Here is a 19,274-nt window from a genome sequence, read left to right on the forward strand (position 1 = left end):
CTTTTCCTCTGTGGCTGTTTAGTCGTGTGTTTTATCTGGAATCTTGTAAATTATTTTAATGTTTTGTGCAGAAACATATAAAGCATATATAAAACTTCATGTTTTTTCCCTTTTTATTGTTTTTACAAATCAATCTTAAGCAACATAATGGAGCCTTTAGCAGAAATTTGCAACAGAAAAGCCTTTGATGTCAAAGTGAAAACAGATTTCTACAAAAATATTGACAAATACAAATGTTTGAATAAATATTCACCCCATTGGACTCAGTTGTTAGATGAACATTTGTTTGGAATCAGAAAGTCTGTAAAAAGGTTTAAACATCTGGACGCTGCAGTTTTCCTCCATTCTTCCTAAAAAAGGTTGAAGCTTCTTAGTAAGCTTTTCTCTGATTGGTTGAAGTGTTAATTAATCGTCCTGCAGTAACCAAGGATACTGATGAACCAGTGAATGGACCTCCCAGACCAGGGGGCCCCAGTCGGTCCTGGAGGGCCCCAGTCGGTCCTGGATCCTGCATGTTTTAGTCTCTCCCTGGTTTAACGCACCTGGATCCAGTGATGGATCGTTAGAGACCTAAGAAGAACATCGACCTGCTGAAAAGGTTGTTGGTGCCACCAGGGAGAGAACTGAAACGTGCAGGATGCCGGACCTCAGGGACTCACTTTGGGCCCCCTGTTCCAGACGAGTCTTTATTTAAAGACTCACTGCTCTCAAGTGATCCTTGTGTGATCAATTGTTTTTTTAGTAAATGTTATTTAATTGTAATTATTTTGCAAAAATGAATATTCACGTTGACATTAAACATTTTTATCCAAAAAGTAAAATTCTTTTATACACATTTATTATGCAGAAAAACAATCAAGAAGCAGCAAAAATAAGAACAATTCAGATGAAGGATTCCAGCAAATTTACAGAATAAAAGAGGTTTCTTGATCAACTATTTGCAATCAGATTTGATATAAAACAAAAAGTAAAATTTTTACAGGCAACAGGGCTGATAAAGTTTTAAATAACGTTTTGTATTTTGATTAGCTTACAATTAAGACAGCTGCTGGTTTTCTACAACATTTTACAGGTAAAATCCTAAAAATACAAAGTGAGGAAAACAATAATACATAAGTAATAATAATAGTCCTGGGTCACATTCTCTCTGCTTGTCAGAAGATATTCTACAAACTTCTTTTTAAGGCTTATTTACATACATATCCAGTCAGATTATAACTGGAACTCAATAATTTACAGAGCAGGTAAATTAATGCTTGTATGAGTTAAACTGAACAGTTTGGAGAATTTCTTTCCACAGAGAAGACATTCTCACCCGTGTGGCTCCTCAGGTGATCGTCCAGCTGAATGTTGTCGGTAAAAGACGATTCACAAAGATTACAGGAAAACCTCTTCTTGAGCTTCTTGGCTGTGTGATTTTTTATGTGTTTGACCATAGACATCTTGTTGGTAAATAATTTACCACATTCTTCACATGAAAACGGTTTCTCACCTGTGTGACTCCTCCGGTGACGGTCCAAGTTACCTCTGGATATGAACGATTTATCACAAAGGTCACAAGGATAGGGTTTCTCACCAGTGTGAGTCCTCATGTGACATGCCAAGTTAAATTTTGTATGAAAAAATTTAGGACACAGGTCACATGGAAACGGTTTCTCCCCTGTGTGACTTCTCATATGTTTAACCACAGCCAACTTGTCAATAAAAAAATCCCCACAAACTTCACATGAAAACGGCTTCTCGCCTGTGTGAGTCCTCCTGTGGCGGTCGAAGTTAATTTTGGCTGCAAAGGTTTTATCACAGAGGTCACATGGATACGGCTTTTCAGGGAGGTGAACTCTAGAGTGTTCTTTTAAAGCACCTTTACTTGTGTAGCTTTTCCCACAGGTGGCACACAAGAATGGCCTCTTGTTTGAGTGGAGTTTGACGTGACGAACCAGACCTCGTTTGTTTTTGAAAGACTTATCACACAAACCACACGAGAACAGCTTCTCGCCAGTGTCGACTATGCTGTGTGTTATGCTGTGTTTTTTCAGGCTGCTTTTGCTTACGTAGCTTTTTCCGCAGATTGGACACGAGAATGGTTTCTCGCCTGTGTGGAGTCTCATGTGACAAACCAGATTTTGACTCTTGGTGAAAGATTTATCACACAATCCACATGGGAATGAATTCTCTCCCAGATGGTCTTTGATGTGTGCGTTTAAGCTACTTCTGTTGATGTAGCTTTTCCCACAAGTCTGACACGAGAATGGTCTTTCGCCGGTGTGATTTCTCATGTGACGAACCAAATGACTGCTAAAGCTGAACGACTTACTGCAGACCTGACAGGTATGCGGTTTCTCACCAGTGTGGATTCTCATGTGAATTTTCAGGAGAGTTTTCCTGATTAAATGTTTTCCACATATTTTACAGGAACGCATGTTTTTATTTGGCTTTTTTAATTTAGAGTGTTCAACACTTTCATTGTGATTCTTTGTTAGCTCTTCATCTACATCTAATACCAGGTCATTGCATCCGTTCTTTGGTTGGTTTTCAGCTCCAGGGGAGTTGGTCGGGTGGATCTGGTCCTGGTTTAGATCCGGTTCACTGCTGTATTTTTCCTCCTGCAAAGGAGTTTCTCTGAAGGAATGCTGCTTTGCTACAAGTTGATCTTCATCCTGATCACTGCAGAGTTCCTCCTCTTCTTGTTTAATTTGTACAGTTTCTAGTTCCTCCAGTTCTTCTTTAATCTGTTCAGGTTCTGGTTCCTCCTTCATCCCTGTGATCTGCTGCAGGTCAGGTTTACTCTGGAATATTTCATCAGAACCAGCAGACATCCTAAAGGTGTCAGCATCTGGCTTCACTACAGACTTCTGGTCATGAAAGATGTCCAGCTCAACTTGTTCTTCTTTGATGGGTTGATATTGTGGTGCCTCCTTCATCTGGTTCAGATCCGGTTCTCTGTGTTCCTCTTTCATCTCTAGATTGGTCGGTAAGTTGCGGTCAAGAACTGAGTTGCTTTCTCGTTGAATGAGCAACTGATCACCAGCAACCACCCAAACGTTAACAGACATGATGCTGTCTGGGACCTGAAGGAACAAATTGAACACTTTAGTGTTAAAGGTTTTGACAAAATATATTTATATGAATTGATTTGAGTACTTTTTTTAAAAAAAATGCATAAAAACACCTGAAAATGTTTAGGTTTTAGGAGTTTCCATATAACAGTCATGTTCCTCCTGTTCAAGTTTTCTACTGTATTTTCTTCACTTTGATTTCAACAGAACATTATAGAAATTGCAGCATGAAGGAAAACACATTTGGTCATATTTTACTAATTCTAGTGCAAAATAGTGAATTTTGATAAATTTTGAATTTTGGTTAAATCTATATGGAAAAAAGAAAAGGTGAAAAACTTTTGTTTTCCCATGAAATTCTCCCACAAACGTGTTAAAATTCAAGCCTTTAGCAGAAGCACACTTTTACTGACAAGTTTTGGAAGCATAATTTATTTTTTAATTTATTAAGATGTGGGATTTTAATCACCCTTTCACAATAAGAGCCTGATGGCCAGAAGTGCTATGCTAACACTGAGGTTAGCTTGCCAACCTGGGGCTCCATCAGGCAGTTAAATTTGACTCAATCCTCCCACATCTGGATCAGAAACGGATTGAAACACGACTGACAAGGTAATTTAAAAATATTTGCAACGTTACCATGTTTCTTATGTATAAAATAACCTGCCTGTTAAAGCATATTGGTCATTAAAATAAAAATGTCTCCAAGTTTAATGTTGTAGCATAACTTCATTCCTTCATGACAGACAGAATGGTGCCTTTAATCAAATAAAGAAACTCGCAATTTATTAAAAAGTTAATAAATTATTAATCATAACATTAGTAATTTCATAAACCAAACATTAACACTAATTTTGATTCATTTTGACTGCTTGGAGAATCACGTTAATATGTGCTGTTTTGGGAATGCATTTCCTTTGTATCCGAATCTTTTATACTGTGGATAAAACTGTTGGGCACCAATGTGAATATGAGGCTATGAAACAATATTTTAATGCAATTTACCAGAAAATACTAATTGTTAATTCAAACTAAATTTAAATTTAAAAATACTTTATTGATCCCAAAGGGAGATTAAATGTTGTTGTAACTCATAAACTGGAATAATATGAGATGAGGGAGAGGAAATTAAATGGTTAAGAAGTTATTCCTGCATGTGGCAACAGTTTAACTTACAAAATAATTTGTTGAGTCCCCCAGGGGTCAGTCCATATCTTATACAGTATGATGTACTGATTTCACCTTGTTTGTCTTCCTGGACTGAGGTCTGCGGCTTTATGGGACTTTTCTTACAGCAACACAGATAATTGGTCAAGATGAATGTAAGAATCACATAAATATTTTACTAACATTCTAGATGGTTGAAATAGTATGAAAACCACTTAATGTTATTTAACTGATAAAAACACAAATTCACAAATTAAAAACAACATATTCCCAGCAAACATTTTAAATGTTTGTCTTTTAAAAGGTGGGGTCAATTTATGGAGCAAAAATAAAGATTACTAAATGTAGAAAGTTAGAATAACTAGCAGGATATCTGTGATTTTGGAGTAAAACTTCAGAATGGGTTAAATGAGACCTCCAGTAATAAAATCAGTTTTACAAATGTTTTTAGGGTTTACAAATAGGAAGTTAGATGTGTTACTGAGGGTTTTTTTTTTTTGTTATACATGTTTTTGTGTGTTTGATGTTTTTATGATGAAAATAATTTTGAACTGCCTTGTTTCTATAAAAAATAACCTTAATTTAATTTACTTATTTGACAAAAATGAACAACTGTACAGCCAACTAGTAGGACACATAACTTCGTTCAATATGAGCCATTCGTTAAACTGAAAGGAACCAGCACTTCCGCTTCCTGCACTGATTAACTTGTCGCTCTTTCCTCTCCCAATATGGCGGACACGCTGACGTGTTTTAGCACATAGCAGTCAACGCAGAAGCTAGCAATCATTTGTTGCCTTAGTTGGTCAAAAGACGGTTTTCTTACCGGTTAGTGTTGTTTTTACGCCCTAGAAGAAGAGCTGGCAGCCGCACAGCTTCAAATAAGAGTCCAATAATCTTCGTGTGAAGTTTTATTTTGCGATTCTCTCTAACTAGAAACTGGTTACTTTTCCTGACAGTTAGCTTCTCATGAAGACCGGAGGCTAACTGCTCTCACTCAGGATGTTTGACCTCCTAAAACAGACAAACATCGGCATCAAAGCGAGAATGCAAATATTATCGGAGCTCATAATGAGACAAAATGTGAAGATTATAAAGGTTTAACCGACGAGCAGAACGAAACCAGAGTTCAAATTCCTTCTTCTGCTTTTGGTTGTGGCGGTTGCCTATGCCTACCGAGCTCTTCTTCTTTTTAACAAAGGTTGGTGAGCAACGTTTTGGTGAGCATTAGCGCCACCTACTGGAATTGGGTGTGGATCGGGATGCTAAACACATTACACAGATTTATAAACTCAGCAATAAAATAAATACGATTAAAATCTCACAAAATCTGTATTTTCTGTGTGATTCAGAAGTAGAGAGTTTATCCAAGATGTCTTGTATGTACAAATGTAAGTTGTAGTCCTGAAGCTGCGACCAGTTCCCTTCACTTAACTGAGTATTTAACTCTCTTCTTGGAAAAAAATGTTAAAAATCACATTTTCCTGTCTGATTTCATTCCCCCAGTTTTAAACAAAGCTCGGTTACAATTATTTGCCCTGTTTTTTCTCATTATACCAAATTTCTTTTGACTGCTCTAAAACATATTTTTACTCAAGAAAAAGTAGAGTATTTGATCAAATGTACACTCAAGTTCTGAGTAACTGATCAAATGATCAATAATTTAATATTAAAAAGTTACATAATCAGTCAGACCAAAATATAAAGTTAAATGAAAATGTTGGTATTTTAAGGAGAAAAATTACAATAATTCATACAAGTAACTAAAATATGACAAAATCAGGCAGAAGAAAATTTCTCCAAATCAGTTTGTTTAAATATAAAATGTACCAAATTTTACCAAAAGCTGCAGGTCTGTCTGGTGAATTTTTGTTAAAGTTTGTTCTTCATTCAGCAGGTAGAAAATCCCAACATTTTACTCAAGAGTAGAAATATTTCACAATAAAATCTCCCCAGTAAAAAGTACAATAATCTTAAAAGTAAATTTAATTGGATAAATGTAACTAGTTACTACATCTCTGGTGTTGACTTGATGATCTACAGAAAGCTGCTACTCTTTCATATATGGACTTCAATTTGATGCTGTTTGGAAGTTTTGTTTTGATAAACTTTGTAAGTTTTCATGTCTTACTTGTAATATTAATCGGACTTGAGTGAATGTGAACATGAACCAGGTTCCTACCTAATTAAACCATAAGTTTGGCATCATGAATTTCCTCTTGCAATCTGCTTACTGTAAAAAATCTGAACAAAAACACAGATCCTTGCTTGAACCAAAATGAGTTTTCACAAGCTTTTTTATTTATTTATTTTACAGCGTTTCCTCCAGGTGTTAATCAGATAAACAATCCTCTTCATGAAAAACTTATAAAATATCATTTCTGTATGTTTTCTTCTTCTTGGTTTTGTTTAATTCTCCACTCTTATTTTAATTTCATGCTCCAAAAGTATTTGACACTTTGAACCCAAACTGTAAAAAAACTAAACAAAAATCTTATAAGATTTTATGTGATTTTCCTCCTTTAATAGAATAAAAAACTTCAGGTATGTCCAGGAATTTCTTTCAATGTTTAGGAGCTTTAGACAGGAAGTGAAAAATTCATTTTCATCAGTCTTCTGGGCAGCAAAACAAGATAATTAAAACTTTTTTACAATATTATAACAGACAGCCTGAAGCTGTAAAAGTCTTGAATAAGAAATAAACATTTCTGTTTAGCTTTCATTTCATTTCAAAAGATTTAAGAACCTTAAGTCAATGTCACAACAGTTGAAATGAGTCTGTCTCTGCCTTTCAAGGCAAATAAATCTACAAAACATTCACAAAGCAGTGAAAGGAACCTTCATACTGTGAAACACACTGGCAGCAGGAACAATGCAGAGCAGAATGACCTCAAAACGACCCTTCAGCTGCTCTTTGCTGCTTTGAGCTGAATGGGTCAAAGTTCATGGCCAGGATCTCTGGATTTGGATATTTTAATACCATGAAAATCTAGAAGTGAAACAAAAAACTGAATTGCTCTGTTTGCTTTGATATAAAACGGTTTACAGGAAAAACAAAAGTAGATCAGGCTGAGTAGCTCTGGGTCACATTCCTTCTGCGGATCAAATAAATGATGTTTTATAAACTTTAACATCTTTCTAAGGTTTATTTTCACATATATGTGCAGTCAGTTTATATCTGGCAGTGAATAATTTACCACACAGTTCACAGGAATACGACTTTTCTCCTGTATGAGTCCGGATGTGCATCGTCAGACTGTACGGTTTGGAGAACTTCTCTCCACAGGTGACGCATGAGAAGCTCTGCTCACCTGTGTGGCTCCTCAGGTGATCATCCAGCTGAATCCTGGTGGTAAAAGATGCATCACAAACATTGCAGATAAACTGCTTCTTGCCTGTGTGACTCCTGAGGTGTTTGGCCATACTGCTCCGGTCACTAAAAGATTCACCACACTTTTTGCATGTAAACTGCTTGTTGGCTTTGTGGGTCCTCATGTGTTGGGCCAAGTTGGCTCTGGTTATGAATAATTTACCACACAGGTCACACGCATAGGGTTTCTCGCCGGTGTGGGTCCTTCTATGGCAGCCTAAATCAAATTTGGTATGAAAAGCTCTAGGACAGAGATCACACTGAAACGGCTTCTCACCTGTGTGACTTCTCATGTGTTTAACCACAGCCAACTTGTCAATAAAAGAATTACCACAAACTTCACACATAAACGGCTTCTCGCCTGTGTGAATCCTCCTGTGGCGGTCGAAGTTGATCTTGACCGTGAAAGCTTTATGACACAGGTCACACGGATACGGCTTTTCAGGCAGGTGAACCTTGAAGTGCGCTCTTAAGCCATCTCTAGTGGCGTAACTTTTTCCACAGGTGGAACATGAGAACGGCCTCTTGCCTGTGTGGAGTTTGCTGTGACGATGCAGACCTCGTTTGTTTCTGAAGGTCTTATTGCACAATCCGCACGAGATCAGCTGCTTGTCTGTAGGAACTGTGATGTGTGTTTCGCTGTGTTTTTTTAAGCTTTTTCTGCTTACGTAGCTTTTTCCGCAGGTTGAACACAGGAATGGTTTCTCCCCTGTGTGGAGTCTGACATGATAAACCAGATTTTGCCTCTTGGTGAAAGATTTATCACACAATCCACATGGGAATGGCTTCACTCCAAGGTGACTTTTGATGTGTGCGCTTAAGCTACATCTGTAGATGTAACTTTTTCCACAGGTCTTGCATGAGAACGGTCTCTCGCCTGTATGGGTTCTCATGTGCCGAACCAAACCACTGCTATAGCTGAACGGCTTACCACACACTTTACAGGTATGTGGCTTCTCATTAGTGTGGTTTCTCACGTGAATTTTCAAGGCAGTTTTCCTGATGAAACTTTTTCCACATATTTTACAAGAACACATGTTTTTCTGGAGCTTTTTCAGTTTTGAATGGTCAACAATGTTGCTCTGATTGACTGTCAGCTCTTCATCTCCACCTCGTCCATCATTGCTTTTGTCCTTTGGTTGGTTTTCAGCTCTACAGGAGTTTGAAGGGTGGATCTGGTCTTGGTTTGGTTCTGATTCACTGCGGTATTTTTCCTCATAAATGGGAGTTTCTCTGGAGGAATCCTGCTTCACTAAAAGCTGACCTTCATTCTGATGACTGTAGAGTTCCTCCTCCTCTTGTTTAATCTGAACAGGTTCTTGTTCCTCTTTAATCTGTGGAGGTTCTGGTTCCTCCTTTGTCTCCATCATCTGTTCATTTTTATTTTGGAATATTTCATCCCAACCAGCGGCCACCATGAAGGTGTCAGCTTCCTGCTTCACTACAGATTTCTCTTCATGAGAGACGTTGAGCTCAACTTGTTCTTCTTTGATCGGTTGACATTCTGGTTCCTCCTTAATCTCTGTAATCTGTTGTGGATCTGGTTCCTCTTTCATCTCCAGATCATTTGGTAAGTTGTGGTCATGAGTGGAGTTGCTCTCTGGTTGAATGAGGAACTGATTACCAGCAACCACCCAAATATTAATAGACATGATGCTGTTTGAGACCTGAAGGTAGAACAAAATAAATTTAATAATTTTGACAAAATTTATTTATTCATTATTTACCTTATAGAAACAAACAAACAAAGAAAACAAAACAAACTGATTTCAGATGTTAGTAGGTTCCAGTCCATAATAATATGCCACCCTTCAGACCTAAGGGGGGATTCTGCGCATCCATTTCATCAAACTAACTGGTCGGGACGTATTTTCTTGCATCCAGTGAACTGAAGACATCAGTGCCAAACTCACCCTCTACGTCCTGAAGCTGGACAGTCGTCTTCAGCCTCGATAAAGACACACGCACGAACAGTTCCTTCCTATTTTGTTGGATGAAGAAAGCAGTTTTGAAACATTCAAAGTGTAACCTGGTGAACTTTTAATTTTTTTTTTTTATGTGCATGAAAAATGTTTTTGACGAGATATTTAATCTGTGGCAAAAATAAGGACTATAAAATAATTAAGATTGCTAGAAGTAGTTTCTGGAGTAAAACTTAAATGGGAGAATTAAATCAATATAAAAAATGTGTTTACACATTGGAGGAGTCCATATTATTTTTGTTAATAGACTATTAAAACTTGTAGCATGCAGTTTTTTTTCCTATTCAAATTCAATTCTAATTCAAAACCACTTTATTAATCCCAATGGGAAATTAAATGTTGGTGTAACTCATTAATTCTTCAAAGAGTTATAGATGGTGATGGCTGCTTGAAGGAAAGATCTTCAGCAGCGGTCTATTAAGTGAAGTTTCACAAATCAGAAAAAAGTTTCACAAATCCCAAACATAGTTTTAAATATTCTGCTACTAGTTGAGAATAATTTAGTCTAGGTTTGAAGAGTCCAGGTGTTGTAGATTTGGAATTAGAGCAGTCCTCGTGTGAACAAGATTTAAAAAAAGAGGGAGAAATCTCCCTTTTTTGAAGTCTGACAAATCAGAAAAAGGTTTCACAAATCTTATTGTGAAACCAGAATTAAAGCAGAATAATCCAGACCAGGTTTTAAGTGTCTAGGTGTTGTTTTGGAATTAGAGCAGTTCTAATATGATCTAACTGTAAAAAAATAGGGTTAAAAATGACCCTATATTGCAGTTTCACAAATCAGATAAAAGTTTCACAAATCCCAAACATGGTTCTAAATATTCTGCTATTAGAGCAGAATAATCCAGTCCAGGTTTGAAGAGTCTAAGTGTTGTAGTTTTTAAACTAGAGTTGATTAAAGATGCGGAAGGTAGTGAAAAATTAGGTGGAATCGCCCTTTAGCCATTTCCCGAATCGTTAGCTGGAATCGGAAACCAATTTCAGCTTCGTCCCAATTCGTACGATACATAATTTTGTTTAATGAGCCGTAAGTCGCTGTGTGAGTTGGATTAAAATCACAACACCCCCGCTCTATTTAACGGTTAACTCGCCTTTGTTTCCCCTCCTAATATGGCGGACACACTCGTGTTTTAGAAGCTAAGAGTCAAAGCAGCAGCTAGCAAGAACTTGTTGTCTAATTTTGTGAAAAGACGGTTCTCTTACCAGCTAGCCCTGTTTTATTCTTTAGAAGAAAAGCCAATAGCCACACAGCGTCCAACAAATGTCCAATAATCTTCTTTGTGAAAACTTTTTGTTCGTTTCTCCAACACACACGAAACTGGCTGCTTCTTGTCATCAGCGTTAGCTTCTCAGATAGCTAGGAGGCTAACTGGTCTCGCTCTGGGTGTTGGAGCTACTAAAACAAACTAACACCGCTATCAAAGTGAAACTGTAAATTTTACCAGAGCTCACGACGAGCCTTGAAATGAAGAGCAGGAAGAACCCAGCGTTCTTCTTCTACTGCATTATTTTTTCTTCTTCTCTTGTTTTGACGGTTACCAAGAAACTTAAGCTGTGTATCGCGCAACCTACTGGTATGGAGTGCGGCTCAAAATGTTTTGTTATTTTACACCTTCATTATCAACTGTCATATTTTTGATGAATTTTGTTTTCCTAAACAACCTAATTCAACTTGGAATAATTTTACTTTATGAATCTCCCTGTAGTACATTTACTTAATTAAATGTTTCTCTATTTTTTTTTCTAAATTTCTCCAACATTTTATCTCCAACGTACTAAAATATGTTCTTCTGTTTCAATCAACAAAAAGTAAACTGAATATTTCATCATAAGCAGTTTTTCTGGATAAGCTTCAACTGTTTTAAAAAAATTAAAATGTAAACAATACAGAAAAAGAAAAAGTAAAAGAAAAATATAAATTGTATAACTCTGCTCCAACTACACCCAAAACCTCATTCAGATGTCTAATAACGTATAAATAGTACTTATGGTGATAAAAGCTGATTCTAATAAATGTTGATCACCATAAGAAAGATGATCTTAAATTAAGCTTAAATATTTAAATTGTCCACTCGGCTCTTACCATCAGTTTTTAGAGTACTTCTCAGATCCCTTATCTAATTTAGTTTTAAAAGTGAAAAGGTGTTTACATAGGAGATTTTAACATGTTGCCTCTGAAAGTGACAGCCAAGATATAGCCATGCCATCAATTTAATGTCTAATCTTTCACAAGTTTATTTTTATTCCACTAACTGCCCTGAATGAAGAACATACTTTAACAAAAGAGGCAGTTGATTTGAAACCGAGACTTTTTGGTTCACAATCATTGTTGTTTTAATGTAATTTTCTTTCTGTTGAGCCATTTGGAGATCAACTCAGCATTTTTTTCCTCCTTTAGTTAATTGTTACAAAGCAGTAGACCTAAAATAACACTTCAAGTATATGCAGATATTTCTTTTTGTGTTTTTTATATTAGAAACTTTCTTTAACGAGGAAGAAAAAGAAAACTTTGAGATTAAAATCTAATTTTCCAGAATGTCCTGGGCTGAAAACAAAACAAGATAAAAAGGGTTTATGGGTCGATTTCCCACTGTGGATCAAATAAATTATGCTTTACAAACTTTAATATCTTTTCTAAGGTTTATTTTCACATATATGTGCAGTCAGTTTATATTTGGCAGTGAATAATTTACCACACAGTTCACAGGAATACGACTTTTCTCCTGTATGAGTCCGGATGTGCATCGTCAGACTGTATGGTTTGGAGAACTTCCTCCCACAGGTGACGCATGAGAAGCTCTGCTCACCTGTGTGGCTCCTCAGGTGATCATCCAGCTGAATGCTGTCAGTAAAAGATGCATCACAAACATTACAAGGAAACAGCGCCTCAGGTGTCTTGTCTGTGTGAGTTGTTGCATGTTTTAACATAGTGTATTTGTTAGTAAATAATTTCCCACACCATTCACATGAAAATGGTTTTTCGCCTGTGTGAGTCCTCCGGTGGCGGATTAAGTCGGTCCTGTTTACGAAGGATTTGGCACACAGGTCACAGGGATATGGCTTCTCCTGCAGGTGAACTCTTCTGTGTGATTTAAGGTTGCGATTGTCAGTGTAGGATTTTCCACAGGTAGTACACAGGAACGGTCTCTCAGCTTTGTGCAGTTTGACATGACGAACCAGATCTCTATTGCTTATAAAAGATTTATTGCACGATGCACAAGGGAACGGCCGCTCACCTGTATGGACTCTGATGTGAATAACCATATCTCCTTTGTTTGTAAAAGATTTATCGCACAGTCCACACGAGAACGGCTTCTGGCCACCGTGGACTAGGCTGTGTGTTTTTAGGCTGCTTTTGGTTGTGTAGCTTTTTCCACAGATGGGACACGAGAACGGCTTCCTGGCTTCATGGTGTCTAATGTGACAAACCAGATCTTGATTCTTGGTGGAAGATTTATTGTACAATCTACAACCCTCTCCCAGGTAAGTTCTGATGTGTGCGTTTAAGCTACTTCTGTCAATGTAACTTTTTCCACAGACCTTACATGAGAACGGTCTCTCACCTGTATGGATCCTCATGTGACGAACCAAATGGCTGCTATGGATGAAAGACTTACTGCAGACTTCACAGCTATGCGGTTTCTCTTCGGTGTGGATTCTCATGTGAAAATTCAGGGAAGTTTTCCTGATGAAATGTTTTCCACAAATTTTACAAGAACGTGTTTTTTTCTGGAGCTTTTTGAGTTTAGAACAGTCAACACTGTCGCTCTGATTCATCGGCTCTCGATTTTCATCCAATTCCTGGTCGCCATCATTGCCTCTGTCCTCATGTTGGTCTTCAGCTTCGTTCTCATAGAGAGGAGTTTCACTGAAGGAATCCTGCTTCACTACAAGCTGATCTTCCTCCTGATTAATGTAGAGTTCTTGCAGTTCCTCTTTAATCTGTTCAGGTTCCTGTAATTCCTCTTTAATCTGTTCTGGTTCCTGCAGTTCCTCTTTAATCTGTTCAGGTTCCTGTAATTCCTCTTTAATCTGTTCAGGTTCCTGTAATTCCTCTATAATCTGTTCTGGTTCCTCCTTTGTCGCCGTCATTTTCTGCGGTTCAGGTGTGCTCTGGCATATTTCCTCCCAACCAGCAGCCACCATAAAGGTGTCAGCTTCCTGCTTCACTACAGATTTCTTGACATGAGAGACGTTGAGCTCAATTTGTTCTTCTTTGATCGGTTGATATTCTGGTTCCTCCTTAATCTCTGTAATCTGCTGTGGATCTGGTTTCTCTTTCATCTTGACATTGTTTGGTAAATTGTGGTCATAAATGGTATTTCTTTCTTGTTGGATTAAGAATTGATCAGACATGATGCTGCTGGAGACCTGAAAGAATGACAAGATGCATAATCCCATGATTATCTGGAAAGACCAAAGCAGAAGCAAGAGTCTGACAGATTCAGAAGACAGAAACCGTCTCCCTCTTAACATAATGATCATATGGAAACACGTAGTAAAGTGGCCAGGATATTTATGAGACATACTTAAAAACAGCAGCTTCAGCATTTTGGCCTTTCTTCAAGATATCCCAATATTTGAATTGTTGTTTGACAGGTTTAAGGGAGATAATCTATTCAAGAGACTCATCTAACCTTTAACTACTTTCATTCCAAGAGTTATGACCTTTTTCAGTTAATGAAGCAATCGACTGAGTAGCCCTGCAATTGCATAACTCCAGTAAGCACGTTTGTTAACGGTAGCTCTCTCCCTATCAACAACGATCACAGACTAGACCATTTTTACTGGCTCTGCCAATTAATGTATCCCATTTCCCCTCCCAATATGGCGACCGTTTTGACGTGCACCTAGCAGTCAAAGTAGCAGCTATCGAGCGCTTGTTGTTTCTCTTACCGGATAGTCTTATTTTTATTCCTCAGAAGAAGAGCTGGTGGCCACACAACGTCCAAACATGTCCAATAGTCACCTTATGAACCGTTTTTTGTGCTTTTGTCTTAAATAGAAACTGGCTCCTTCTTCTCCTGGGAGTTAGCTTCTCAGCTAGCTCGGCGGCTAACTGGTCTCTCACGGAGTGTTGGAGCTGCTAAAACAGACGAACATCAGTGTTAAAGGTCGACAGCAATTACTATGAGAGCTCACAATGAGACAAGTTGTGAAAAACGGTTTAATCGAAGAGCAGAACGAAACAAACCTTAATACTTTTTCTTTTTCTTCTGATTGTGACCGGATTTCTTCTTCCTTAGTTTTACGGCAGTTTGCATCCAAATAGTTGCACCAGTGCCATCTCTTGGATCCTACATGTAAACATCATTTTATTGTAACTATATTCTTTGTAAATCCATTGTTTCTCATCAATTTGATTTAATCCAACAACCACAATTTCAGACCTCACTTCCCTACTAATCTCCAAGGTTACACTTTGATTTACATTAACTAATAAAAACATATAGTTTCTTTGTTAATTATAAAATTGCTTCCAGTATTAAAAGTAGCATCATTAAAAAAATGTTTAAAAGTGATTTGACTTCTAATCTCTTATCCCTCTTTTTTTATAACATCAATACTTTTTTCCACTCTATTTGCATATCTCAGTTTTACCTCGTTTTCCCACTGCTTTTCTCATAACTTCTTTCTTTCCCACCAAACTATGCATTTATTCTCAGATTTGGATAACTTTATCTGCATACCAATATTTACTTTCCAATAAAATATTTACTTTATTGGTCGCCAACCGACCAATAATTATTATTCCTTTTTGAATTTTCACAAATGCTGCCTGTGAATCACTGCAAATCATTACTAAGAAATCACTCACTTCTGTGATTTGATCCATCTGTATAAATCTGCATATAATCACTGATTTCCACTGATAAGACTATTGGCTAATATTTGTCTTTTTTCTCTTCTTAAAAACTGATAATGGTTTATGTACATCAACATCAGTGTAAGTTTTAAACGCCTCAGTAATGTTGGACTAAAATCCATCCATCCATTTTCTGTTCATCCTTGTCCTTAATGGGGTCGGGAGGGTTGCTGGTTCCTCTCCAGCTACGTTCCGGGCGAGAGGCGGGGTATGAACTAAAATCTGTATTATAAATTTTAAATACTCCAGTCGTCCTATCTTTATGCGCACCAACAACAGAGGAATGAATTTGAACATTTATGCTATTCATCTCCACAATTCATTAACATTCATGAGGACAACAAAAATATTTTTCTGCTGTGGTTTAAACATATGGGTGTGAAAATGCGTGTTTACAGGTAAAACAAGAAAAGAGTAGATAAATCATAATAGTTATGGATCACATTCCTTCTTCAGATCAAATAAATAATGTTCTACAAACTTTAACATCTTTTAAAGTTTATTTCCACATATATGTGCAGTCAGTTTATATCTGGCAGTGAATAATTTACCACACTGTTGGCAGGAATACGGCTTTTCGCCTGTATGAGTCCGGATGTGCATAGTCAGACCGTACGGTTTGGAGAATTTCTTCCCACAGGTCACACATGAGAATGGTTTCTCTCCTGTGTGGGTCCTCAAGTGACGGGTCAGCTGACTATTGTCCGTAAAAGACACTTCACAAAAATTACAGGAAAATGGCTTCTCGCCTGTGTGGCTTCTCACATGTCTAATTAGAGTGCTCTTGTCACTAAAAAATTTACCACATGCTGTACAGGAAAATGGCTTCTCGCCTGTGTGAGTCCTCCTGTGGCGGACCAAGTTAGTCCTGTTTGTGAAAGTTTTAGCACACAGCTCACACACAAATGGCCTGTGATGCATGTGGACGTTGGAGTGTGTTTTCAGGCTGCCTCTACTTGGATAGCTCTTTTTGCAAAATCCACATGAGAACGGTTTCTCACCTGTGTGGAGTCTGGAGTGACGAACCAGATCTCGGCTGTTTCTGAAAGATTTATCACAAGATCTACATAGAAATGGTTTCTCTACCTGATGAACTTTGATGTGAGTGCTTAGGCTACCTCCATCGGCGAAACTTTTCCCACAGGTCTGACACAAAAATGGCCTCTCGCCCGTGTGGATTCTCGTGTGACGAACCAAACCACTGCTGTAGCTGAAGGACTTACTGCAGACTTCACAGGTATACGGTTTCTCACCGGTGTGGATTCTCATGTGAAAATTCAAGGTAGTTTTTCTGGTGAAACACTTTCCACAAGTCCCACACTGGAATGGTTTTGCACCCGTGTGAACAATCATGTGATCAGCCAAGTACCTCTGCTGAATGAAACGTTTTCCACATATTTTACAAAAAGGCACCTTTTGGATTCCCTCATGTTCTTTCTCAGTACTCAGCTCTTCTTCTCCTTTTGATGTTGGAGATAAAGACCTTCTTCCCTGAGTTTGGTCTTCAGCATCAGGAGAGTGTGAAGAGTGAACCTGGTCTGGTTTGCTGTGATCTTTTTTATGATAAATAAGAATCTCTCTAATGGTTTCTTGATTCCCTAAAAGTTGATCTTCATCCTGATCGCTATAGAGTTCCTCCTCTTCCTGTTTAACCTGAACAGTTTCTAGTTCCTCCAGTTCTTCTTTAATCTGTTCAGGTTTGCTCTGGGATGCACATACTGTAAAGGTGTCGGCCTCCTGCTTGACTTCAGATTTCATATTATTAAAGTTGTCAAACTCAACATGTTCCTTTTTGATCCGTTGATATTCTGGTTCCTCCTTCATCTCTGTAATCTGCAGTAGATCTGGTTCCTCGTGTTTCTTTTCCATCTCTAGATCATTTGGTAAGTTGTGGTCATGAGTGGAGTTGCTTACTGGTTGAATGAGGAACTGATCACCAGGAACCACCCAAATGTTACCAGACATGATGTTGTTTGGGACCTGAAGGCAGAACAAAACAATTTAATATTGACAATTAGGACAAAATGATTTTACACAAGCGACAGACAAGATGAGGATCTAGAAATTATCACTTTGTTAGCAATTCAGAAATTCACATTTTTCGCTCAGGCTATTACAACTTTCTTCTTCATCATCGTCTTCATCTTGGTTGACTCAAACTCCCCTCTGTACAGAAAAGTCCCAATAAAATAGCAAAAGCTACGAAAGAGCCTCTGCTCACTGGAAGTTAGAACAATGATGATCCCTCAGGGGTCATCATTGGGAACAAAACGATTAATCATGTATGTAAATGAGCCGTTACAATTTCCAAGGTTTTGACCCTGTTGTTGTTTGCTGATGTGTCTCTTTCAGATGATGATATTCATGTTAAAGTGCAGCAGAGGAAATGACAGGAAATGTCTTTATTGAAACCTTGGTTTGAGAGAACAATGAACAAAAGCTTAATTAGTGGTTTTAATTTTTCAGTAAATATTCAAAGACATCTGGAAAAATGTTGGGTTTATATTAAGTAAAGTTATTGAAAGTTCTTAGCAATCATAATTTAGGATAAACTCAATTGGATGGCCTAGACTCATCATGTAAAAACTATATAAACACAGTAGTTTAAAATAAAGAAAATCAGAATATGATTAATTCAATATTTTTGCACTGTTGATTAATTCTACCATACATATATTTTTGTCTTTTGCTCAACTTGCTTATAACAATAAATGCCTCATATTTTATGGTCCGTGCTGATCGACCTCCTGCTGGCAGATATGGAGTTATAAAACCCTGTATCCTTGCCTATAGTGTCAAAAAATGCCCAACTAGTACGATATGTAGTTTTGTTTACCATGAGCCTTAAACCGCTTTCAATCAAGTTAAAATTGTAGCAGTTCATCTTTACTAACCGCTGTTTCCCCTTTCAATATGGCGGCCGTGCTGACGTGTTTTAAAACGTAGCAGTCAAAGCAGCTCCTGTCAAGCATTTGCTGTCACAGATAATGAAAACAGCTCTTTTACTGGACTGTCATGTTTCAGTATTTAGAAGAAATTATGTTTGCAGCACGTCGTTCAGTTATAAAGCTTTATTGAAACATTATTCTCTGACCGGAAACTAGCTGCTGCATCTCTTCTCAGAGCTAGCTTCTCAGTTCGCTCGAAGGCTAACTGTCCTATCAGGCTGTTAGAGCTGCTAAAACAGAAAAAACATCGCAAATACTATTAAAGCTCATAATGAGACAAAATGAGACAAAACGCGAAGAACGTTTTACATACAGAGAACGGAGCCGCCGACTCCCTTTTTTCTTCTTCTTCGGCTGTAGAATTTGACAACCAAATTGTAAGTACAATACCGCCACTTACTGGACAGGCTGTAAACAGATCTTTTGTAAAAACTACATCCATCCATCCATCCATTTTCTTACACCCTTCTTCCCTAAGTTTCTGACACTGAAAGATTTTTCACACACTTCAGAAGAACACAGATTGTCCCCTGTGTGAGTTCTGACATGAAAAGCCAAGTCATTGCTGGTTCTGTAAAGAATTTATCACACAAGCCTCAGAAAAACAGCTTCTCACCTGGATGAATCCGATGTGACGAGCCAAATTACTGCTGACTATGTAAGATTTATCACACAACTCACCAGGAAATGGCTTCTCACATGGATGTTGGTAGAGTCAGCAGAGTTTGCAGAGGAGCAATAACATTTCTATTCATTATGTTTCCTGTGTTTAAAAAAAAAACATTCTCATGCCATAGGAATAATTTATAAATCTATACTGAAGCAAAGCAAAAATAATCAAGGAGATCTCCAAGATACATCAGGAGGTAATAACCCCAGTAAATTTTT

The 19,274-nt window shown here is 37.6% G+C and overlaps 4 protein-coding genes across 10 annotated transcripts; all 4 read right to left on the reverse strand.

Moving 5' to 3' along the window:
• Window positions 1-821: 821 nt before the first annotated feature.
• On the reverse strand, window positions 822-5,424 carry LOC122838381 (gastrula zinc finger protein XlCGF57.1-like). Its single transcript, XM_044128989.1, has 3 exons — window positions 5,333-5,424; window positions 5,050-5,237; window positions 822-3,068 (listed from the first exon to the last, which is right to left on the reverse strand). Exon 3 carries the CDS (start codon window positions 3,051-3,053, stop codon window positions 1,266-1,268), a length of 1,788 nt encoding a protein of 595 aa, XP_043984924.1. The 5' UTR covers window positions 3,054-3,068; window positions 5,050-5,237; window positions 5,333-5,424; the 3' UTR covers window positions 822-1,265.
• Window positions 5,425-7,349: 1,925 nt separating this feature from the next.
• On the reverse strand, window positions 7,350-11,099 carry LOC122838064 (gastrula zinc finger protein XlCGF26.1-like). 2 transcript variants are annotated; one of them, XM_044128417.1, is made up of 3 exons: window positions 11,015-11,099; window positions 9,507-9,574; window positions 7,350-9,260 (listed from the first exon to the last, which is right to left on the reverse strand). In XM_044128417.1, exon 3 carries the CDS (start codon window positions 9,243-9,245, stop codon window positions 7,362-7,364), a length of 1,884 nt encoding a protein of 627 aa, XP_043984352.1. In that variant the 5' UTR covers window positions 9,246-9,260; window positions 9,507-9,574; window positions 11,015-11,099; the 3' UTR covers window positions 7,350-7,361. The 2 variants fall into 2 exon arrangements, with proteins under 2 accessions (XP_043984352.1, XP_043984351.1); XM_044128416.1 differs by having other exon boundaries at window positions 10,776-11,099.
• A 1,101-nt stretch (window positions 11,100-12,200) lies between these two features.
• LOC122838070 (gastrula zinc finger protein XlCGF57.1-like) lies at window positions 12,201-14,962 on the reverse strand. Of its 6 annotated transcripts, XR_006371823.1 has the most exons (5): window positions 14,767-14,961; window positions 14,469-14,658; window positions 12,809-13,943; window positions 12,532-12,654; window positions 12,201-12,414 (listed from the first exon to the last, which is right to left on the reverse strand). XR_006371823.1 is itself a non-coding variant. In XM_044128434.1 (4 exons), exons 3-4 carry the CDS (start codon window positions 13,926-13,928, stop codon window positions 12,207-12,209), a joined length of 1,605 nt encoding a protein of 534 aa, XP_043984369.1. In that variant the 5' UTR covers window positions 13,929-13,943; window positions 14,469-14,658; window positions 14,767-14,962; the 3' UTR covers window positions 12,201-12,206. The 6 variants fall into 6 exon arrangements, 5 of the variants coding, with proteins under 5 accessions (XP_043984369.1, XP_043984370.1, XP_043984372.1 ...); XM_044128434.1 differs by having other exon boundaries at window positions 12,532-13,943; window positions 14,767-14,962; XM_044128435.1 differs by having other exon boundaries at window positions 12,201-12,654.
• Window positions 14,963-15,919: 957 nt separating this feature from the next.
• On the reverse strand, window positions 15,920-18,855 carry LOC122838101 (zinc finger protein 286A-like). The gene is made up of 3 exons (XM_044128488.1): window positions 18,700-18,855; window positions 16,557-17,418; window positions 15,920-16,480 (listed from the first exon to the last, which is right to left on the reverse strand). Exons 1-3 carry the CDS (start codon window positions 18,838-18,840, stop codon window positions 16,380-16,382), a joined length of 1,104 nt encoding a protein of 367 aa, XP_043984423.1. The 5' UTR covers window positions 18,841-18,855; the 3' UTR covers window positions 15,920-16,379.
• Window positions 18,856-19,274: the final 419 nt, after the last annotated feature.

The sequence above is a fragment of the Gambusia affinis genome, linkage group LG10 (assembly GCF_019740435.1).
Source record: "Gambusia affinis linkage group LG10, SWU_Gaff_1.0, whole genome shotgun sequence".
In the NCBI taxonomy this organism is placed as follows: Eukaryota; Metazoa; Chordata; class Actinopteri; order Cyprinodontiformes; family Poeciliidae; genus Gambusia; species Gambusia affinis.

Bases quoted from the DNA above. Each gene is read 5' to 3' on its own strand.
- LOC122838381 (XM_044128989.1), bottom strand. From the start codon at position 3,053: ATGTCTGTTAACGTTTGGGTGGTTGCTGGTGATCAGTTGCTCATTCAA.
- LOC122838064 (XM_044128417.1), bottom strand. From the start codon at position 9,245: ATGTCTATTAATATTTGGGTGGTTGCTGGTAATCAGTTCCTCATTCAA.
- LOC122838070 (XM_044128432.1), bottom strand. From the start codon at position 13,928: ATGTCTGATCAATTCTTAATCCAACAAGAAAGAAATACCATTTATGAC.
- LOC122838101 (XM_044128488.1), bottom strand. From the start codon at position 18,840: ATGGATGGATGGATGGATGTAGTTTTTACAAAAGATCTGTTTACAGCC. The intron at 17,419-18,699 runs GTATGTAAAACG...TTCTGCCTTCAG, and splicing joins AGTCGGCGGCTCCGTTCTCT to GTCCCAAACAACATCATGTC. The intron at 16,481-16,556 runs GTAGCCTAAGCA...TAAATCTTTCAG, and splicing joins GAAAAGTTTCGCCGATGGAG to AAACAGCCGAGATCTGGTTC.